Here is a 21,183-nt window from a genome sequence, read left to right as displayed (position 1 = left end):
TGGGAGGATGGATGGATAGGGGGGCAGATGGGCGGATGGATGGTGGGAGGATGGATGGGAGGATGGGTGGGAGGATGGATGGGAGGATGGGTGGGTGAGTGTGTGGGAGGATGGGTGGGAGGATGGGTGGGAGGATGGGTGGGAGGATGGGTGGGAGGATGGGTGGGAGGATGGGTGGGAGGATGGGTGGGAGGATGGGTGGGAGGATGGGTGGGAGGATGGGTGGGGAGAAGGACTGATGAGTAGATGCTCGTCTCCAGCTCAGGTACTCATCCTGAGCCTGTGGTTCCTAGAACACGCCACGGATTTCTATCCCGGCTTACTAAGGACATTGGCTCCAAGCTGTCCTTTCTGTGTCCCTTGAAGGTTTACTATTCTGCCAATCACTGGCCACAGGTCCAAGCAGGGAGATCTCAACATCAAGTCTCAGGCGCATGCCTTCCCCCACCCCCGCCCCTGTTGCCACAGGAGAGGCAGGGGCAGCTCCCCATGTCACAAACTGTCCTTTCTTCCTGGCCCTCGGCCTTTACTCTCCAACCAGCCCAGGGCCTCCCCGTGAGTTCCAGTCCTCACCAGGGACACTGACCCAGGCCCTGTACTTCCCGAATGTTCCCTCTACTCTCAGGTGGCAGCTTTGACATCAGTCCTTTGGGACAGCAGCACCCACAGGTAGGACAGGCCTCTCCTCAACCCAGCGCCCTGCTCAGCTGTTATGGAAGTGTTTCGCCAGCTGCTGCCCTGTGCTGTCACTGTGAGCTTCTGTCCCACGCCTAAAACTTTTACCTCAGTGACGGTAAAAGGATCTTTTACCGTCACTGAGGTAAAAGTTCAGGGAAGAGGAGTCAGCGTGCTACACACAAGCGTGCGGGGCTCTGACACAGCCCACTGAACGTCAGGCGAGATGGCACGCGGTACTTTTGATGGGTGCAGGCAAGCATACGTCACCACGACAGACAGTCTACTGACTGCTTTCTCTGCTGCGGTTTGGGATGAGAGAGCCCCAGCCCTACTCACGGGTTCCACCCTAGATCCGCAGGGTTGATGTAGAGTATGCCAGCCCTAGAGACGGTGGCTGGGGTGGCTGTCCTCAGGTGGCTGATCTCAAACACCAGCCTCATGGTGCGATTCAAGGGAATTCGCTCGTTGCTGGCCAGGGTGAGGACCTAGGGAGGACAAAGCGAGCCCATTGGTCAGTGGCAGCCCCCAAAGGAGGAGCCACTGAGCCAGTGGCATAGGTGACCACAATGAACCTGTATGCTCTCCTTGCCTCCAGCTCCCTGTGTGCGGAGCCAACACAGGCATCCCTCCAGAGCCACAACCCTCTCCTCTATGGATCAGATCCTTCTGTGTCTCTTTCCATCCAACTGAGAAGCCCTGTTTTCGAGACAGGGTCATGCTGTGCAGCCCAAGCAGGCCTTGAACTCATGATCTTCCTGCCTTGCCCACCCTCCCCAGTGCTGGGAAGAGTCATCTTCTTAAGCTGCTTCTAGGATACTAGGGAGGCCATTTGTGCCTCGCCAAGTTTCTACGCTGCCCATGGGTGAGTTGGAGACTGAGCCTCGAGCTTTACTCTTGCCCACGCAGAAGCAGAACCACGGGCAAGTTCGGGAGAGCGTCTATTGTGGCGGGTGCAGTCTGCGGTTCACGACTTTCTGTGTGGGGCTCTTGACAGACTCCCAGCCACCTTGCCCACCCTGCACCCCCCACTGTGTGTGTGCACTGCCCATGACCTGTAAAGCTCTCTCATACTGTGGTGGTGGCAGGGGCTTGGCTGTGAATCCAGGGGTTTCATACCTTGTTGTCGTCCATGACCGTGTTAAGGGACTCAATCCACATGGGATCTATGTCCCCGTCCAGGACAATCCACTTGGGACCGTCATGCGTGAGGTTGGCCAGGTCCCGCATGATGGTTGAGAACAGGCCTGGAGGGAGGCAGGCTGGTGACGCTCACGGCCCCATCTGAGGGGGCTACATAACAGGCCAGGCACTCTGTGGCTGTCACTCTGTCATGCCTAGGTGGGCCTGACCTTAGGCCCAACTCAGTTTCTCAGAGGTGGCAAGTCCTGCCCTTAAAGTGACGAGGGGTGGGGTGGGGGTGCTTCTTGCTCTTCCTCAGTACCTGTGCTAGCCTCTGCTCTTGCCTCCTTCTGACCCCTCAGCCCCACCCCTTTCCCACCACTGAACGCCCCGCCCTTTCAGAGGCTCTTCAAGGTTCAGCAGCCTCCTGTGGAGAGGGTCACAGGGCCATGCTTGACACTCCGCTCAGCTCACTCGCTCACACGCACACACCCCATGTTTTCTCCCTGTACCCAGCACGGAAAAGCGGGAGGGGGGAAGCTTGGGGACAAAGCCAGAGATGACCAAAGCCCCATCACCCTCTTGGAGCTTGTCCTCCCACAACGGGAGAGACACGATGCGATACCCGTGTAGAAATGTGTACACAGAAGGTGGATGGGAAAAGCACAAAGAGAAAGAAAGAGGGGCCGGGGTGCCACCTCCCTCGGGGAGCGGGGGAGCGGGGCCTGCTCTTTGCTTCCAGTCAGGAGGTGCTCACATGGGCGACACCCCAGCCCCCCCTCTTTCCCTGGCCCAGTTCTCAGTTTTCTCATGAGGCAAACCCAATGGAGTCTCAACCGGAAGAAGCCTCTATCCCAGAACAGGTGGACAGGGGCCTGCCCTTCACTCCCTGTGGGTGCTCTGCAGGAGGCTGTCAGTGCAGCAGGGCTCAGCTTTGGGGTCCCTTCTTGAGGTGAGAGGGGCCTCTACTTGGGCTGCTGGGTTCGCCTCAGCTCCCTCTTCCTTCCTGCCTGGTGGCATAGGTGATCTGCGCTCCGAGTGCACCAGCACCGGGCTCCATCAGCCCTTTTGCAGTGATCAGGACCTGGCCAGAACCCGCACAGGTCTCAGGGAGCCTGCTCAGGGACGTGGCGGGGTCTCAGAGCCCCACTGCAGGTAACGCTCCACACCCCACCGCACCGCACCAACCGTCTTTCCACTCCCTGGTCGCTGGGTTGATAATGCCAAACAGCTCGTCACAGGTGACAGCCTTCGGGTCCAGGTCCACCGCCACGGGCTTCCTCTTCAGGTTCTGGTAGGTCTTGTTGAGGGATTTGAGGACCTGTGGGTGGGGAGCATCCAGTGGCTCAACGTCCTGTATGGGGACGGTCTGCACGGGGCAGCCCTCTGTGCAGCTCCGGACGCTTTTCACTCAGAGAGACACCTGAGGATATTTTGTGTGTGTGTGTGTGTGTGTGTGTGTGTGTGTGTACATGTGTGCACAAATTTCTTTTCTTTTTAAGACGCCACACACAGTTTCCCTTGTGACTTGCCATTTTCTTAGACACTGTCCTGCAGCCCAGCTGACCTAGTACTTTCTATGTAGGTCAGGCTGGCCTTGAACTCACAGAGATCCACCTGCTTCTGCCTCCTGAGCACCAGAATTAAGATGTGCACCACCACACCCAGTTTCTCTATCCCCTAGTTCTTGTGTCTTAGGGAATGGGTTTTATAAGAGGGTAAGGATCCTGCCTGAGGGCATTCAGACAGACACTTGGTTGGCTTCCTATTGCTAGCACTGGTGATGTTGGCTGCTACTCCCCAGGGTTCACCATGGCCCCAGGCCTTGCTGGGGGACAGGAGTGTGTGAGTGACAGGCCTCCGGGAGGCAGGTGATGTGTGTGTGTGTGTGTGGGGGGGGTACCGATGAGTGCTGGTGACATGCCTGGGATTTGCCGCTGCCCGCGTTCCCAATGACAAAGACCGAGTGTCGGACTTGAAGCAGCTCTTCCAGCTGCACGACTTTCAGCACAAAGCTGTCTTCTGCCTGAAGCTTGAGCTCCACGATGCTTTGTTTGATGATCTGGGAGACACGGTAGTGGCAGGATTAAGAGGGCACGGGAAGGCGACCTTTCCTGTGGCTGAGCTGCCAAGCTGTGCCCCTAATCTCACCCAGAACTCACACGGCCCTGGAACCCCAATTCCAGATCTCTGTGGCCATCAGTTCTGAAGCCTGGGGCTGGCTGGGGAGCAGGAAGCAACTTTCTTTCCCCCCACCCCCCGATTCTTGCAGCACTCAAGGGCAAGTTTCTCAGGATGGATACGGAGGTGTACATCAGGGAGGGAGAGAATTACCTTCTCAAAATTCAGGTCTCGCTTCCGGGGCACGTCCAGAGCCGGGAAGAGGTCGCCGATCAGCCCCATGAACACGGGCAGGTCATCGGTCACGATCTTGGGGATGTTGAAGTCTCTCAGGGCCCTCATGAGCACCTGGTCCTCTGCCCGGGTTGGGTCTCCCCTCTTCAAGGAGCCGGCTACCACCAGCACAGACTTGATGGCCCGAAGGCCCCAGTCATAATGGTCCTGTGGGGAGTGGGAACTCGGATGTGAACTTGCTGTTGTCTGACTGTGGTCATCTGGCACTGTCAGGCTCAGAGTTCATCTTGGGGCTAGGGAGGGGCAGAGATATAAGCATGGATTCCCCCACCCCCACTCCCAGCCGAGGTTGGGCCAAGAGCCCTAGGGGCTGGAAGAACACACCTGCTTAGAGAGCAGCTCTTTGCACAGGGTGTAGAGGGTGATGAACTTCCGGGCCAGGAGGCGAGCATCCAGGAAGCCCTCGGCCACAAGCATGATCTCACAGATCAACTCGAAGTCAGGGACCACCATGGCACAGGGCCTGAGAAGTGACAGAGCAGCTGTCTCTCCTGCTTTCACCTCCCTGGCTCCTCAGCAGCCAGCTGCCCCTCTTCCTCTGGGCCATGTGTCCCTGCCAGTCAACCTTCAGGGTACATGAAACCGGGTTCCAGCCTCCCCCATCCATCCACACACCCAGCTCACGAAGCTCCAGGCCCCATGCCTGCTCCGACTCCTCTGAGACTCCTTAAGTAGAACAGCCAGTGTCTCGGCTGTGGACCGCCCCCACTTGGGGAGCCAGGGCCTGCCTGCTGTCCTGTTAGCCCTACTCCATCTTGGGAGCTGCTAGCCTTGGGGTCTTCTGCCTCTTCCACTAACTCCTCAGCCTGGGACACTGCCGGGTCCCTCCTCTGTCACCTGAATAGGGCCTTCAAGTTCTCCGGCAGCTCCGTGCGCCCGGCGTAGCCAGGATTCATGGTGATAAAGATGCCCACAGTGGGGACAAGGCTTATTATCTCTCCCAGGAAGTTAAACTTCTTTTTCTTGGCCCGAATTGCATCTTGGACACACTTTACCTAGGCAGTTGGTACACACACACATTAAAATGTAACCATTTGTGTGTGCAAATGTGTGCACATATGTGTGGGTATGAACATATGCAAAATCTGGACAGCAACAGTGTCTTCCTCTATTGCTCTACACTTTTTTGAGACAGGGTCTCTCGTTGAATTCGGAACTCACCAACTGGCTGGTCAGAGAGCCCCAGGGGTCCTTCTGTCTCCCCCTCCATGGTGCTGGAATTACACATCTGGCATCTGGCTTTGTGTTTTGAAACAGGTCTTCACTATGTAGCCCTGGCTGGCCTTGAGTTCGCAGAGACCCATCTGCCCCTGCCTTCTGAGTTCTGGGATTAAAGGCCTGGCAGCACCTGGCTTTTCTCCCTCTTTAAGGAAAAGATTTATGTGTGTGCTTTCGTCTGTATGCCCATGTGTTTGGCTGCCTGAGGAGGCCACAGAGGCTGCGGAATCCCCTGGAGCTAGGAGTCACCTGGCATGGGTGTCAGGAAGCAAACCCAGGTCCTCGGAAAGAAACTGGTGCCCTTAACCCCAAAGCCATCTCTCCAGTGCCCACATCTGGCTTTTTATTTGGGTTTTGGGAGCCGAGCTCAGGCCGGTGGGTTTGTGTGGTAAGCATTTTATTGGCTGGGTTGTCGGCCCACCCCCGTGCCCCTGTGCCAGTTACAGTGTGTGGTGGCTGTGAATTAGCAGTGGCCTTCACTCTGTCATTGCCCTCCACCGCTGTGATTTTGTTGTTTGTGGTGTTATACAGCCGGCCTCAGCTGGGCTTTTGTCTCAGGAGTGTCCTCTGGCCGTGACCCTGGCTAAATTCTGTCCACTCTCTGACAAGAACCCACAAGGGTCCTGTTAGTGGCCACTCTGCATCCAAGAGTCTCTGGGGCCACCTCCTGCTTACCAGGATGGTGGAATCTGGTCTCTGCTTGGGATTTTAGAGGAACCAAAGGAAGGTAGCGGCAAACTGTAAGATCACCACTGGGGGGCGCTCCAGGCTCGTGACTGAAATCTCTCAGTCATGGGATTTTTTTTTTTTTTTTTTTTTTAAATTTCCCCCAGCGCACAGCTTGCTCGCCTGGACTTGGTAGGTGACTCTGGGTCATGCTGGGTTTCCCTCCCAGTCTGTAGCCCACAGGGCTCACACCTGGGCAGGACTAGAGGGCAGGAATTTGGGGGCATCTCCTGCTGCTAGGACCTTCCAAGCATTTTGGTCCCTGCTCTTTTGTGTCCACAAATGTTCAGATCATCAAACAGGTGCCATGGAACATCCTAGGGTTTGTCCCATGACTTGGGAGTGTATACTGAGTCAAAGAGTCAGGGGTGTGTGACTGACCCTGGGAAGATAGGGTGGAGGCGTGGCTATCACCTTGGCAAACTCAGTTGGCCCTTCTCAGATTGGGGAGTGGGAGGGGGGCTGATAAGAGCGCTAGAGGTGAGGTTTCCCCCAGGCTGTGGGTCCTTTCACCCCTGCATCTCCTCTCCACCTGGGTGGTCAGGAACCCTGCCCCCACCCCCACCCCCACCCCTACTGGTTTTTCCTACTGAAATTCCAGCAAGAGTAGCAGATGTTTCTGCTACAATGCTGCTTCCGCTACAATGTACTGACTTAGCTCTTGGTGAACAGGCCTGTAAGGGACAGCAGATTGAGAGCTGGTCACCTCAACCTTTCTTAGACTCTCTTTGGTGGGCACTTCTATGCTAGGGACATCACTGCGCACTAGTGCTTAGGTGTGTGTACCCAGCACCCTTCCTGTGTAGCCTTGGAACTCTTGCTAACACTCCCCTGACCCGCACCCCCACCCCCCAGAACACTGTTCCTCATCTTCCTGGGAACCACCTTCCTTTCCCCGTTACCCATCATTCCTATTTTCACTGTCTGGGTTTGGGGCAAGTGGCTAGGCCGGGTTCATGAGGACCTCCAAAGTCGGGCCTTGGCCTAGGACTCTGCAGGTGGGGTCTCAAGCTGATCTGAGATTGGAGGCCAGCCTTGGAGGACCTCAGAGCCCGTTGTCTATCCAGCCTGTCGGGCACCAGGACTGCTGGGGCTCCTGTTTGAAACACAGAGCCCTGCAGGTGAGTTTAAAAGCTTGGGGTATTGACATGGCCCCCACCCTGTACCCCCTTTGCCTTGGATTCCCCATTGCTGTTCTGTGCCGGGTTAGGGAATCCCCTGGACACACAACCACTCCTTCCCCATCCGCTCTGGTCTGGTTCGTTTATACTGAGATACTGCCGTGTTCTTCAAAGCCCACAGTGCTTCATTCTCTTCTGTCAAGTTCACCTGACTGGCCTGAGGCCACCTCGGCACAGAGCTCCAGCTTGGGGAAGGGTTTCTCCTTACATGGATTATCTAATGAAAGCCAACTGATGCATGGAGATATTGTAACTTAGTTCTTGAAGCCCACAGCTGAGTTCCAGCTGGTTGCAGGCAGCCAACTGTTCAAACCGTGTTCAGATAAGGCAGAGCAGCTGTGATCAATCCAGCTGTCTGTATTCTGCACTTCCTTTCCTCGAGACTATAAATACAGCCTGCTGGTGTGTGTGTGTGTGCGTGTGTGTGTGTGTGTGTGTGTGTGTGTGGCAGAGGGAGGGTCGTTGGACATTCTGTACCATTTTGGTCTAGTTTGCTGGCAAACAGTACAATCTCAAAGCCAACTAAGGGTTATCAAATATTCTCTCTCTCCCCTTCTCCCTTCTCTGTCTTACGAAACAAAGTCTTAATCCATAGTCCTGACTAACCTAGAGTTTGTTCTATAGACCAGTCTGGCCTTGAACTTGTGGCAGTCCTCCTGGGTTCATATCACAAAGTGGCAGGGGTTATAGGCATGAGCTACCACACCCAAAGTAGCTTTGTATGTTAGCATCCCCAAGCTGAATCAGTTATACCTCCCTGTATCTGACCCTTACTGTCCCCGCTGTGTGTAAGGGCCCCTGGGAGCCAGGGCAGGGCATCTGAGACTTCACTGTGTCACCTCCCTGCCCAGGGCTTGGCTGTTGGGGTGGTCAGACAGGAGGGTCTCTGGTGACAGAGATGCCAGGAAAACTGGGCACAACTCCAGGTCCCCCACTGACCCAGAGACTGAGCAGAAGGGCCCCTACCTGTACAGCAATCACAGACAAGACCTCCACCGAGATCCGGTTAAACTCGTCAAAGCAACCCCAGGCTCCTGTCTGTGCCAGGCCCTTGTAGATGTTTCCACAGGACTACAAAGGGAAAGTCAGATTAGAGAGAGGGAGTGGCCCCCAGAGGCCTGCAGGAAGCAGGTGTCTGGAGACAGCGCCCTTGTATACCTGACCCGCAGGGTCCCAGCGTTTTTTCTAAGCGAACATCAGGCTAAGAAATCCCCCAATCCCTACCCCTGTCTTCTCATTTTATGCACATGGAGAAGGGGATCCTCTGAGGTGTGCTGGGGCTCCAGGAAGATCTTTCCATGTGACTATGCCATTTTGTTCCCTGCAGGGTCAGCAACACACCCATGGAGCTCACACAGAAGTCCTTCTAGGATCAATAGACTTCACTTTTCTAGGGCCCCTGAGGGGGACATGCTGGTATGACCTTCAGTCAGCAGGGGTCTTGGCCACTGTCCTCAGCCTCAGGATGGGACCACTAGGCTGTGGGGCTTGTCCAACGGGAGGGCACCCCAACTCCTCCCTTTTATGCTGGGACTGTTACTGTCCGAGTCCCTCCCCTCCTGTTTAGTCCTCTGAGAAGACGTGACCCTGCAGCTGATGGACCTGTCCTTGTCCCCTTCGGAGTTCACCTGGTGGCCACTACTTTCACCCTAACCCCACACTGAACGCCAATCAGGTACTCCTACCTGTGTGTGTGTCTCTATTCATAGGGGACAGTCATGGAACTGCCGGGACCTCTACCTCCACAAGGGAGTGCTAGTGGGTACTCTGGGTGCACATGCTCTTGGGTGGGGACCCGCAGCCCTGGCCACGTACCTTGTAGTCCATCTGCTCTGAGCAGTTGAAGACATACACCATGGTGCCCAGGGCTCTGCCCAGGTCCTTGGTTGTCTCCGTCTTGCCCGTGCCAGCGGGGCCTGCAGGGGCTCCGCCCATGATCAGGTGGAGGGACTGCGTGAGCGTGATGTAGCACCTGCAGAGGACCTTGATTCACCTGGGGTACTGTGACCCTATGACCCACACCCCACTGTGCTCTGCTTGGCTTACTGTGGGGCCGCTGTACTCACTCGGGCCCGGAGGGACCAAAGTCAGAGCTGTGTGTATGTGTGCATGTGTGTGTGTGGGGGGTGGATCACTGTGCTGAGGGATAGGGGTGGGTGCAAGACATGGCCCTCCTGTGGGTTTGGGGACCAGACTCTGGGGACTCGTCAGACACATGCTGAGGGTGTCTTGGGCAGCCTCTGAGCTGAGTGGTTTTATTATCTTGTAATTGATCCAATCCCCGCACACTCATGAGGGTTCCTGTAGCTCTCTCCCTGTTCTGCAGACCTCAGGGAGGTGAAGCCACTTCCTGGGGACACAGCTAGTGATGGACCAAGAGCTTAGCCTAAAGCAGGGCTCCTGCCTGGCAACTGGGCTGGATTGGAAAATAGGGCTGTTGAGGCTTGGTCTTGCTGTCTGCTGTAATGCTAAGTGGGACCCCCAAGACATGAAGTCTGCATGTAGATCTGTGACCTGGCCCCAAGTTATTTCTGATTGGTAAATAAAGATGCCAACATTCAATAGCGGGTAGAAGAGACATAGGTGGGGTTTAGGTTTTCCAGGTTTGGGGTCAGAGGAGATGAATAGGAGGAGGAGGGAGGGGGAGGGAGGAGAAGGAGGAGGAACAGGAGGAGGAGGAAGCCACTATGGGTTAGGCGAACCATAAAAAAAGGTGGCCCTGAGGGCTGACCAATTGGAGTTAAGAGCAGCCCAGATAACATAGTAATAACTCAGGGTTATCCATAGGAAAGTAGATTCTAACAGCATAGAGGGTAGGTATCTGCCCAGCTCTTGTGCTGTTTTAAGGCTTATTGTAAATATAAAGGTCGGTCATGTGTGTCTTTTATCCGGGAACTAAATGGTCAAAAGCAGGGTAGAAACTCCAGGTCAGGATTACAAACGTCTACAACACAGGACCTCCCCACCAAATGAACGTGGGCTCTTCTAGCTGCAGAGCCGGGGGGGGGGTTGTGTGGGGAGGGGGCAGGGTATTGGGCTGTAGGTGGTCCCCACCTGTCTGTGAGTGGGGTGATGACCAGCCGAGGCGTGTTGCCCAGGTACTCATAGGAGTATTTGATCTGGGCGTCACAGATGTTGGCGAAGCAGTGCTTCTTTTCCTCGTCCCAGCGGTGTCGAAGCTGCGACTGCCAGGTGAAGGCCTGCGAGCTCTCCACCTGCAGCAGGAACCCAAGGGTCTTGGTTCCAGGCCGGTCCCGGGGGGTCTCCCCTCCGTCGGGTACACGACTCTTTCAATACCCCTAGCCGCAGCCTGCTACAGATAGGGGCTTCCAGGGTTGGGGGCTGGCCCAGGCAGCAAACAACTTGCTGAGTTCAATCCTCAGAACCCATGTGGTGTGCCAGTCATCCAGTGACAGCAGGTGCTTGCAATTCCAGGGCTGAGGAAGTGAAGATGAGGTAGGAGGGGTTGTGGAGTGTGGGGTGTGGTGGTGCGGGCTGGGCCTGAGTTCCAGGCCAATGTGAGAGCCTGTCTCCAAAAAGGAAGGTGGATGGCACCTGAGGGGCCCCATTTAAGGTCATCCTCAGGCCGCCACATGTATCCACACATACGTGCACATGCGCCTGCGCACATAAGAACACACACACAAGAATGGAAACTTCTGACAGTCCACTCATCTGACCCCCACGGATTGTGTGTGTGTGTGTAGAGGACGGCCCTAACCCTCAGTCACCACCCTGGGAAGAGAAGGTTGTCAACATTGGAGTTCTTGAGTGTTTGGGTTCCCAGCCCTTCCCACCACCCTGGGTTCTCCTGCCTCCCCAGCGCCTGGGGCACAGGTGGGTGCTCCTGCCTTAGCGGTGATCATCTTGGCCACCACATCGCGGGCGTGCACATCGATGGTGCAGATGGTCATGATCTTCATCCTGTCGCCAGCGCTGAGATTTCCAATGAGCAGAGTGATGAGCGCATTCAGCTGGCTGATCTGCAGAGAGAGAGTGGGGGGGGGGGCACCTGTGCTGGGGCGGAGCTCACTGGGCCAGACTCCCAGGCTGTCGGGGTCCACAGAGAATGACGCGTGTGCATGCGCTTGTGTGTGTGTGTGCGCGCATGTGCAAGATCACAGCCCTTGTTTACCACAATGGAAAAAAACCAAAAACCAAAAACCAAAAACCAAAAACCAAAACAAAACCTCCAGAAAAGTTCCTCTCCTCCCAGGTGGGGACACTATGGAGCCCTTAGAAGAGCGAGCCTGTCCGTTCAGTAAAAACAGCTGCCTGTAATCAGGCCACACGTGCAGGGAGGCTCTGAAGCTACAGGAGACAATCGCACGATCGATGGCACAGCCAGTGGAGTGCTGTCTTTGTAAGCACAAGGACCTGGCTTCGATCCCCAAGACCCGTGTAAGTAAGGAGGCATCTTGCTTGTAATCCCAACACCCCTCGGGGGGCAGACACAGGAGGATCTCTAGGGCTCCCGGGGGCCAACCTGGCCTAATGGGAAAGCTTCCGACCCTGACCTCAAATTAAGTTTCCTGAGAAACCACCCACGGTTCATGCGCATGGACACACACTCACAAACTCACACACTCATCTTCTAAGATTTAACCAAGAGTCTCAAGGGAAAGAAAGCACTCAGCGGATGAAGGTGCCTGCCCTCCAGCCGGACAACCCCAGTTCCATTCACGGGAAGCAAAGAATTGACCCCCCCCCCCCCACACACACAGGTTGTCTTCTGATCTCATGCACACGAAATGCACATGTATACACACACAAAGAGAGACAGAAGAGACAGAGGGGGGTGGGGATTGTAAAAAAAAAAAAAGAATACAGTTTTGGCGTCTGATTTCTGGGGACACACTGTAGAAGGGTTCTGAGGCTTGAACCCAGCAAGTTGTTCACTGTAGAAGGAGTTCTGTATTGGTGACGATGACACTTGTACTGTTACAGGACAGTTTATGACCCACACGGACAGTGAACACAGCTTCACCTTGGAGAGGGGGACCTGAACTGCCTACTTCTAGGTCAGTTTGACACAAGTTACAGTCGTTTCAGAGAGAGAGAGAGCCTCAACTGAGAAAATGCCCCCACCAGATCAGCCTGTGGGCAAGCCTGTGATTCATTCCCTTAATTAATTAGTGATTGATGGGAGAAGGCTCAGTCTGCTGTGGGTGGGGCCTAGCCTGGGCTGAGGATGCTGGGCTGCATAAGAAAACAGGCTGAGCAAGCCTTGAGGAGCAAGCCAGTAAGCAATGATCCTCCGATCCTCGGTGGCCTCTGCTTCAGTTCCTGCCTCCAGGTTCCTGCCCTGACTTCCTGGAGGATGGACTACAGTTGTGAGCTGCGCCTGTGATAAACCCTTTCCCCTCCAAGTTGGTTTAGGTCATGGTGGTTTTTATCTCAGCAATAGGCACCCTCATCAAGACAGGGGGCTTCTGGCTACTGCCTGGCCGTGTGGGGCCCAGAGCCTCCAAACCTGCTTTTTGTTGTAGTCTTTGATGGCGTTTTCGTAGCCTTCCTCCAGCCTTGCGAACGCCAGGCCCACCTCGGTCGTCCACCAGATCTGCGTGCATGTCAGCGCCACCTGGAAACCACCCAGAAGAAACTGTTCTTTACGGACAGTAAGATGAGGTCATAGCCAGGTGTGGTGGCACACACCTTTAATCCCAGCACTCGGGAGGCAGAGGCAGGTAGATCTCTTTTAGTTTGAGGCCAGCCTAGTCTACAGAACAAGTTCTGGGAAAGCCAGGGCTACACAGAGAAACCGTCTTGAACCCCCACTTTCATCCCCACCCCCAGGAAAAAAGACAAGGCCATGAGGCTGGACAGACAGCTCTGCGGTTAAGAGCACTGGCTGCTTTTCCAGAGCACCTGGGTTTACTGCCCACCCCTCCCCCGGATGCGCACAACCATCTTTAATTTCAGTTCCTGGACACTGTGGGCATTGCACACGTGGTACACATACACACAGGCAAAACACCCATACACATAAAATAAAGGGAAATTTCTTTTAAATGAGCTTGCATTATACAGTTAACCCCATTCCCAACAGACAAGAGCCCAGAGCCAGGGCCCAGAGCCACACTGCTGTGGTCCCGCATCCGTTCCAGACCTGGGCCGGGTAGTCAAAGATCCATTGTTCCCTCGGTTTCTCCTCGTAAGTCACCACGGCTTCTGGAATTTCGTGGCGCAACGTGGCGCGCATTCGGTCCAGCACTCGATTCAGCCACACTTCCACCTGGGGGAAGACCTCACACTGACCTCACAGGCATAGCTCATCGCAGTGACTGGTACGCCTGAAGCAGGTGAGCTTGGCGGGCAGGCGGAGCCACCCTCCCTGTCCTGACCTCTGCCCAGTCCTTTCCCAACAAAGAAGCTGGCCACCTGGGATCTCTACCTGCGCTGAGCTTCACCCACACCCCTCTCTAAACAAAGCCACCATCGCTCTGATCTATGGCTACCCAGTAGCTTCCTTCTGGGGACCAAGCAAGCACCCCAGATCCAGAAGCAGTGAGCCAGCCCAGTGTGGACCAGCTTTGGGTACATGGGGAGAGAGGCAGAATGGATCCCGAGTCAACTCTCCAGGAAAATCCCCTATGAGCCATCTCGTGGGTTTGCACGATCGGGCACGCACATGTTCCAAGTCCGGGATTACCAACCTCCTCCACCTGGATCCGCAGAAACAGTGTTGGGACCCAGCCAGAACTCTGAGCCACTTATTTTAGTGCCCACTGCCCCTGTGTGTCTGCTCTATTCCTTCGCTTTGCCTCTAAATAGTCTCTCCTCTGCCCACTCGCTGTTTTTATCACTTGTGTGAGCTTCAACTCTTTAAACAAGATGCCAAGAACTTGGAAGCTCCGTCCAGCGTCAGGGACAGAGATGCTAATGTTTCCCACAGAGCAGTAGCAGACGACTCACCGGAGCCAACGAGATGCCTCAGTGGGTAAAGGCATTTGTGGTGTGAGACTGATGACTTAGGTTCGATACACAGAATCCCCATAAGATGGAAGGAGAGAATCATGTCCACAAAATTGTCCTCTAACCTCCATGCGAGTGTCCCCCCCCCACATACACACACACACACACACACACACACACTAGGATAAAGTTTTTTTTTTTTTCCTCCCTGAGACAGGGTTTCTCTGTATAGCCCTGGCTGTCCTGGAACTCACTCTGTAGACCAGGCTGGCCTTGAACTCAGAGATCTGCCTGCCTCTGCCTCCCGAGTGCTGGGATTAAAGGCATGCACCACCATTGTCCGGCTAGGATAAAGTTTTTAAAAAGCCCCCAAAGCTGACCCCACCTAAAGGCTGCTTTAGTAAGCCAGGGACACCTGGCAAAAGCTTGTGGAGTATACAGTTATCCCTAAGTCGGAGAAGGGAGCAGGCAGCCATGCAGAGAAGTCTATCTCGGTGGGAGACTGCCTACCTCGCTCTCATGGGGTGCTGGGCTCATCCCTAGCACCACAGCTGACCGAGCCCAGCTCTCCCTGCTGCACCTGGGTTGGGGAGCAGGCTGTCTTTTCTAGTGGTCACTCCCCTGAAAGGACCTTGCTGCTGCTCAGAGCCCCTCTGAGAGGGGCAATGGGAGGCTAAGCCCCATCCAGCCCCTCTGACCTCCCTAGTGCCCAGACTCTAGTGAGAGGTTCTGGTTTGCCCCGCCACATTTTCCTTCAGGCTAATGGCCAGTTCATCTCTGTGGCTGGGTCAGAGGTCGGGCAGCGAGGTGGGGGAAGAGCCAGTGAGAAGTTTGCTGTCGTTAGATAGGATCCGGTAGCCCGAGTGTAGGTGACATGCTTGCTGGAAGGAGGACCAGGGCCCCAAGATTGCTTCTCTGAAGCCACTCATTCATCATGCCCACTTCCTGTGCACAGGGGCTCGGAACCTGTTCAGGTGGCACAGCCCCCTTCTGCACCAGCTGTGACAATTCAGAGATGCGTCAAGCCTGCCTCTTCCTCCTTCCTTTGCCCATTAGATGCACACCACACACTACGGGAAGGCTGTGTGCTGTAGATTCTATAACAAAGTTGGGGCCGGTGAGATGGCTCAGCAGGTCCAGGTGCTTGCTGCCAAGCCTGGCAAACATGAGTTCAATCCCTGGGGCCCACACGGTGGAAGGAGAGAACCAACTCCCGAAAGTTGTCCTCTGACCTCCACTGGTACATCAGATAAAAAGAGGCCCACAAGCATCTCCTTGACGGATGGATGACCACATGGCAGCGTGCAGCCAGCCCCACCCCTGCAAGGCTCACCTGCCCGGAGAGGTCACACTCCTTATCAAAGTCCACGAACTCGTCCTCCTTGCTGTACATCCCCAGCCCAAACTTGAGTGGCTTTCCACTAGCGTCAAGGCGGAACTTGAGCTTACACAGGCTGTCGAAGAGCTTGGACAGGTGGCGGCTCACCTGGGGGAAGAACCCTGGAGTTGCTGGGAGCTCTGGGCTCCTTCGAGTGCTTTTAAGCCACCCCCCCCCCAACCCCCATCCTTTCTCTTTTGTCTTTGGAATATTTGTTCCTTGTCTTTGACTGATGTTAATGGAGGCAGCCACAGGCGTGGATGAGAACTGACCTCTCTTTCCTAGGAGCTCTGGGGAAACGCCTTCCTAGATCCCAGGGTGTGTGTGTCAGGGCAAAGGGCATGAAGGCCACACAGAGAACCAGTCAGTGTATCTTTCAGATATCCACGGAACACCCCCCCCGCCCCTCCGCATCTTCTTACCCATCCCATAGAAGGAGGCAAGCAGGGTGGAGTCAGGTGACTTGCCCAAAGCCATGGTATGCATTGTGAGCTTGTCCTCCAGCCAGGGCTCCTAAGTGTAGGGGTTTACACCACTGCGTTCCTGCCTACCTCCACCGGGTCGTTTCCGTTGGAGAGAATATCAAGCAGATCGGCGGAGGAGACAAAATAGAAGCGTGGGAACGCCAGCCTCTTGGTCTCCAGATATTCAGCCAGCGCCTTTTCACACACAGCCAAGCTGAGGGGAAAGAGGGGAAGGTAGTGAAGGGACTGGTGGGTCCTTTTCTGTAGGGCTCTTGGCCAGCCCATGCCCTTGGCTTACTGAGAGCATCTAGTTTTTCTCCACAGACCCTATTCATCTCCAGATGCCCCCGTCCTCCTCCAGCTCTGATCACACTATGTGTGTGTGTGTGTGTGTATGTGTCCTAATCCACCTCAGGGATGGAATATTATTAGCCTGTGACCTGTGCCTTTGCACAGCAGGTGGCACATGACCTGTCCCATCAACACCTCAACTGGACATATGGGAAGGAGACCCACCTCATCTTCAGCTTCTCCAGTTTGTTATAGAGACCCGGTTTGTTGGTGGCTTCCACCACGTTTGGTGTCTTCACGGCATCCTCCATCAAAGCCTGGGGGTGGGGGAGAAGGGAGGACAGAAGGATTGAAGTCTATGCTGCCCATAGCAGCCGTTTCTGGGAACACCCAGTGTCCCAGCTCACTTTGAATTCCTGGTCGATGGCGTCGAAGCGCTTAGAATCCTCTGGTAGCTGGGCTCTGATGTCTTCTGAGCCGATGAAGATGCTCTCTAGGTGGCTCCAGGTTCTTTGGACCTCAAACCAGATGGAGATGACCGAGTCTGCGGTGGACAGCTTCTGCTGCCAGCTGGTCACCTCCTTCAGGAAGTGCGACAGGTACTTGGACATCATCAAGTTCTGCAGCTGCACCTGGTTGTCCTCCAGCGTCTCCACCAGCACTTCGTCAGACTTGAGCATCATGGTGCCTGTCCGTGGATGTAACTCGTGCTCAAATTCCATGGTAGTCCAGGTGACGTCCAGGGTCTTCAGCACCTTTCAGGGGAACGGACATAGGGAGTGTTCTGAGTGTAAGATCGGCTCCCCCACCAGCTCCCGTGCCTGTGCACTTGGCTGCTACCTCGTGCTGCAGTTCGGGAAGGTTTAGGAGCTGGAAGAAGTGGATCACTTGAGGCTGTGTATAGAACTGCCCCACTTCCCGTTCACTGTGGATTCACTGTGACCAGCAGCTTCCTACTCCTGCTGACAAGCCTTCCCCTGTGGGGGACTGTGTCCCCCTCAGGCAAGCCAGAACAACCCCTTCTGTCATCTTTAAATTTTTCCTCAATTATTTTGTCCCTGCAGTAAGAAAGTGGGGAGCATCTGGGGTGGTGGGCTCAGGGAGGGCTCAGTGCTCCTGGGACTCAAGGCTGGGGTGCTCACGCCCACACTGCTCAGGAGCCAAGAGGTAGCAAGCAGCCTAAAGGCTTATCCACAGGTAGGCAGATAGACAGATGGGTCTCTGGGGGAACACAGGAGTCCCTATGCCACACTGCAGACACAGCTGCTAGGCTCTGCAAAAGGTGCCCTACTCTTGTGTGCTGGGGAGAAAATAGCCAGGATCAGGGTAATTTGGCGATACTGAGTTCTGCAGGTATTAGATGATTTTTCTGTCCTGAACTGGCAAAGGAAGGCTACTAGATGCACACCCCCTCACCCCCACCCCTCCAACCCCCGAGCCAGCAAGTCAGAGGCTGTCTGAGGTCAGCTCCTCACAGCCACCGATTCCATCAGCCAGCTCTAGGATCCTCTGGGGGAGAAGAACCACGTGACAGCAACAGGCTCCTATCTTCTCCATCCTGGACTCCTACCTTCTCCATCCCGGACTCCTTTACAGCCTTGTCTACAATGTTGCGGACCTCGTCCTCATACTTGTGGAGGTTCAGCTGTAGCAGATCTGCCAAGGTGGTCTCTTCTGACATTTCAAATTTCACCTAGGGAAAAACCAGGCATGGCTTTTCACTGGAGTCCAGGTGTGCTGCTGTGACAGGATGCAGGCCTCTGAGCCCAGCCTTGGCCACTGGGCCCAGCTTTGATTTGTGACCCAGGAACTCCATGATTCAGGACAATTCCTTCTCCAAGCCTCACCCTTTTCTCTATAAACCTGTAACCACAGAAGCCTCTGGAGTTTGGTAAAAAGTATCCACCAGAACACACATTCACTTAGAGCCCTGGTTCTCAGCCTTCCTAATGCTGCGACCCTTTCGTACAGTGCATCATGCCAGGATGGGTGCCTGGGGAATATCCTTGGAGTTTTGGGGGTGCTAGGAGTTGAGCTGGGATGCAAAAGGAGGTCAGAGGGGCAAGTTCATTGTCTCCAGCCTTCCTATGCCATATGCATACTCAGTTACAATCACAACTGGATGGGCTGGAACTTCCGGGGCCTGGTGTGAAAAGAACACACAGGGCCTGTGAAGACTATCCTTAGCAAATTCCAACTTGCCAGACCAGATGTGTCTGCTAGGGCAACAGTTGCGTGATTGCTACAAAGTAACCAACTGTGTTTGGCCAGGATTTGAGGCCTACCTCCCCAGGGGGAAACCTATGCCTGTTACAGCAGCAGTTCCTGGCTGGGAGGGCGTGGGCCATAGAGGGAAGAAACTTCTCTTGTTTTGGTAAATGGACATAGTATCAAGCTGCCTTCTAAATATTTACGGTAATACCTGTTGAGTGCTACTCTCTGCCTGAGCCGGAGAGCGTCTGCTGGCAGTGGTTAGCATAGCACGGTGACTTGTGGCTGGTCAATGTGCTGACAAGGACTGATGGTCAAACAGTCTAAGTGAGACATCTGTATCACCCCCTCCAAAGCTCTGAGAACACCAAGGGAGTGTGTATGTGTGTGTTTGTGTGTGTGTGTGTGTGTCTCGAAGAGCACAAGAGGAGAGGATGGGAAGGGTGCCACAGAAAGTCTTCTGGATGTGGTGTGGCTGCTGCACCTGCGAACTCACAGTTGTTGTGATCATACATAAGACTTGCACAAGATCAAGCCAGTAAAATGTCTGGCACAGTGGGAGAGGAGGTCACAATGTCACACCGGGATTGATGGCTGCTGGTGGAAGGAAAGTCATTTTCTTTAGTGGTGTGGCCACTGGTAAGTTACTTGCGCTCAAGTTAAATAACTCCAACCCATAGTCATGGATGTACCCAGGACTAAGTACCCCTGGCTAAACTCAGTGAGCTACAATAGAACAAAGAAACCAACAGACAGACAAAAAAGACATGAAAGTAAAGGGGGCTTGAGAGGAAGAAAGGGTCTGGTGGGGGTAGGAGGGGTAAGGAACAGTAATTGGGGGGTGTGAAAAGGATTTTACATTGTATACCTTTATGAAGCCATCAAAGAATTTAGAGACAGAGATACCAGCTGGGTTGAAGGCAAGCACAGACTCTCTGACCTCTGAGCCCTGGTTACAGAAATGGCCCATGCCTGGCTTGGTCAACCTCGTGCACCAACGCCCTTACCTCCACCATTTGGGCAGCTCAGGCTAGCCCAACTAATGGCTGCCTGCCTGCCAGCAGCCTTCCCTCCCTCTTGGAGGTACCTGAGTGGCCTGCATGAGCTGTTGCCAGTGGCGGTCACGGATGGCGGGGTTCTGCAGCTCGCTCACAGCGCGCAGGGACGTGATCATGTTTTTCACGGTGTTGTCCAGTCCCACGAAGGCATCCCAGGGTTTCATCTCCTTGTCCAAAGACCTCACGTCCTTGGCAAACTTCTTACAGTCAATGTCCATCTGCTCCACATTGATGTCCTTCCACTTGGTGGTCTTCCAGTCGTCGATGCTGGTGTTGACCTGCAGCGAGAGCAGGAGAGCATGCTGCCCACCCTCTCTCAGCAAGGGGGGGTTCTACCTGCTACTGGAGGGTGTGGGGATACGAGATCCAATGTACTTATTAATGGGGATACAAGATACAATGTACTTATTTTTAAACTCAAAGTGTTACATTAAGACAAACTCCATTAAAAATTTAAAAAGCTGCTGGGCAGAAATCAAATTCCTCCAGATCAGCACTTCCTGAACTCACACTTGCAATCTCCTTAGCAACTGTGCCACTTTGAATCAACTCTGGAAGAACAGGAGGCGGAGCTCTGACCTCTCCAAGGGAAGCCGGGACTCCCTCCCCCTGGGATAAAGGCTGCTCCTGGGGACCTGACCTTGCTCAGTGTGCTCCCCTGATGGAGCTGACATGCTTCAATACTTTGCCTGGCTGAAATAATTTGGACTGTGTGGTTGTTGGGTTTTTTGAGGCCCCCAGACCCATTTCTTACAGGGGGATGTGCCCAGTGGTGAGACGGACGGTTGGAGCTGAAATCTGATGTGCGTTAGTAAAAGGACTGAGCCAAGAGCTGCGCCATGAAAGCTTCAGTTGAAGGTGAACAGATAAGATGTCGGTTGGTAAAGCCCATGCTGAGCCTTGCTAGTGCTTGGCACAATTTGGCTTGCTGTCCTTTTGGGAATGACCATATAACTTGCCTCGGGCCAGGACATGTGAGCTAGGCCCAGACTTCCAGGTAGGAGCTCGGATTGCCAATACTCGGCTCATTGCGGTCTGTTTTGTTTTGTTTTGAGACATGGTTTCTCTGTGTAGCCCTGGCTGTCCTGGAACTCACTCTGTAGATAAGGCTGGCCTCGAACTCAGAAATCCGCCTGCCTCTGCCTCCCAAGTGCTGGGATTAAAGGCGTGCGCCACCACTGCCGGGCAGGCTTACTGTGTTCTTTGCCCGCCTCGTCACTCATGCTGATACATAGCCTGGACTAGTGAGCTTACCTTTGATACACATCTGCCTGGAACAAGAGCATGACAAATAAGTGCTGTTGTTCAAAAACATCTTGGAGACCTGATGCCTTCGGCTGCACAGGACTCAGTGGCCCTGCCTCACTGGCAGATCTGAGATGACTCTGCATCATCTTACAGTGTCCTGGCTGGTTCACTGTCCCTGCCTTTTCCTGAGCCACCCTGCCTGCTCACGCACATGCCACCTCCTGGGTGAGGCTCTCTTTAGAGGTTTCTGTCAAGGGGCATGCTGCTCTCATTTGCTGCCA

The 21,183-nt window shown here is 54.6% G+C and overlaps 1 protein-coding gene across 2 annotated transcripts in view; it reads right to left on the bottom strand.

Moving 5' to 3' along the window:
• Dnah17 (dynein axonemal heavy chain 17) overlaps positions 1–21,183 on the bottom strand; it is a 111,496-nt gene that overhangs the window by 54,969 nt on the left and 35,344 nt on the right. For both annotated transcript variants that reach the window (XM_021175676.3, XM_021175677.3), the window contains 19 exons: positions 19,684–19,932; positions 17,956–18,078; positions 16,793–17,140; positions 16,611–16,702; positions 16,182–16,308; positions 15,586–15,738; positions 13,447–13,572; positions 12,811–12,918; positions 11,189–11,320; positions 10,392–10,552; positions 9,153–9,309; positions 8,304–8,408; positions 5,050–5,207; positions 4,537–4,675; positions 4,132–4,359; positions 3,722–3,859; positions 2,986–3,118; positions 1,795–1,922; positions 1,015–1,163 (listed from right to left, as the gene is read on the bottom strand). In XM_021175676.3, the coding sequence (XP_021031335.1) occupies positions 1,015–1,163; positions 1,795–1,922; positions 2,986–3,118; positions 3,722–3,859; positions 4,132–4,359; positions 4,537–4,675; positions 5,050–5,207; positions 8,304–8,408; positions 9,153–9,309; positions 10,392–10,552; positions 11,189–11,320; positions 12,811–12,918; positions 13,447–13,572; positions 15,586–15,738; positions 16,182–16,308; positions 16,611–16,702; positions 16,793–17,140; positions 17,956–18,078; positions 19,684–19,932 (2,954 nt within the window). The remainder of the gene's footprint in view (positions 1–1,014; positions 1,164–1,794; positions 1,923–2,985; positions 3,119–3,721; positions 3,860–4,131; positions 4,360–4,536; positions 4,676–5,049; positions 5,208–8,303; positions 8,409–9,152; positions 9,310–10,391; positions 10,553–11,188; positions 11,321–12,810; positions 12,919–13,446; positions 13,573–15,585; positions 15,739–16,181; positions 16,309–16,610; positions 16,703–16,792; positions 17,141–17,955; positions 18,079–19,683; positions 19,933–21,183) is intronic.

Source organism: Mus caroli, unplaced genomic scaffold (assembly GCF_978045245.1).
Source record: "Mus caroli unplaced genomic scaffold, Mus_caroli_1 scaffold_13, whole genome shotgun sequence".
NCBI classification, from domain to species: Eukaryota; Metazoa; Chordata; class Mammalia; order Rodentia; family Muridae; genus Mus; species Mus caroli.
Note: the sequence above shows the minus strand (reverse complement) of the source record. Positions and strands in the feature narration are given on the sequence as shown.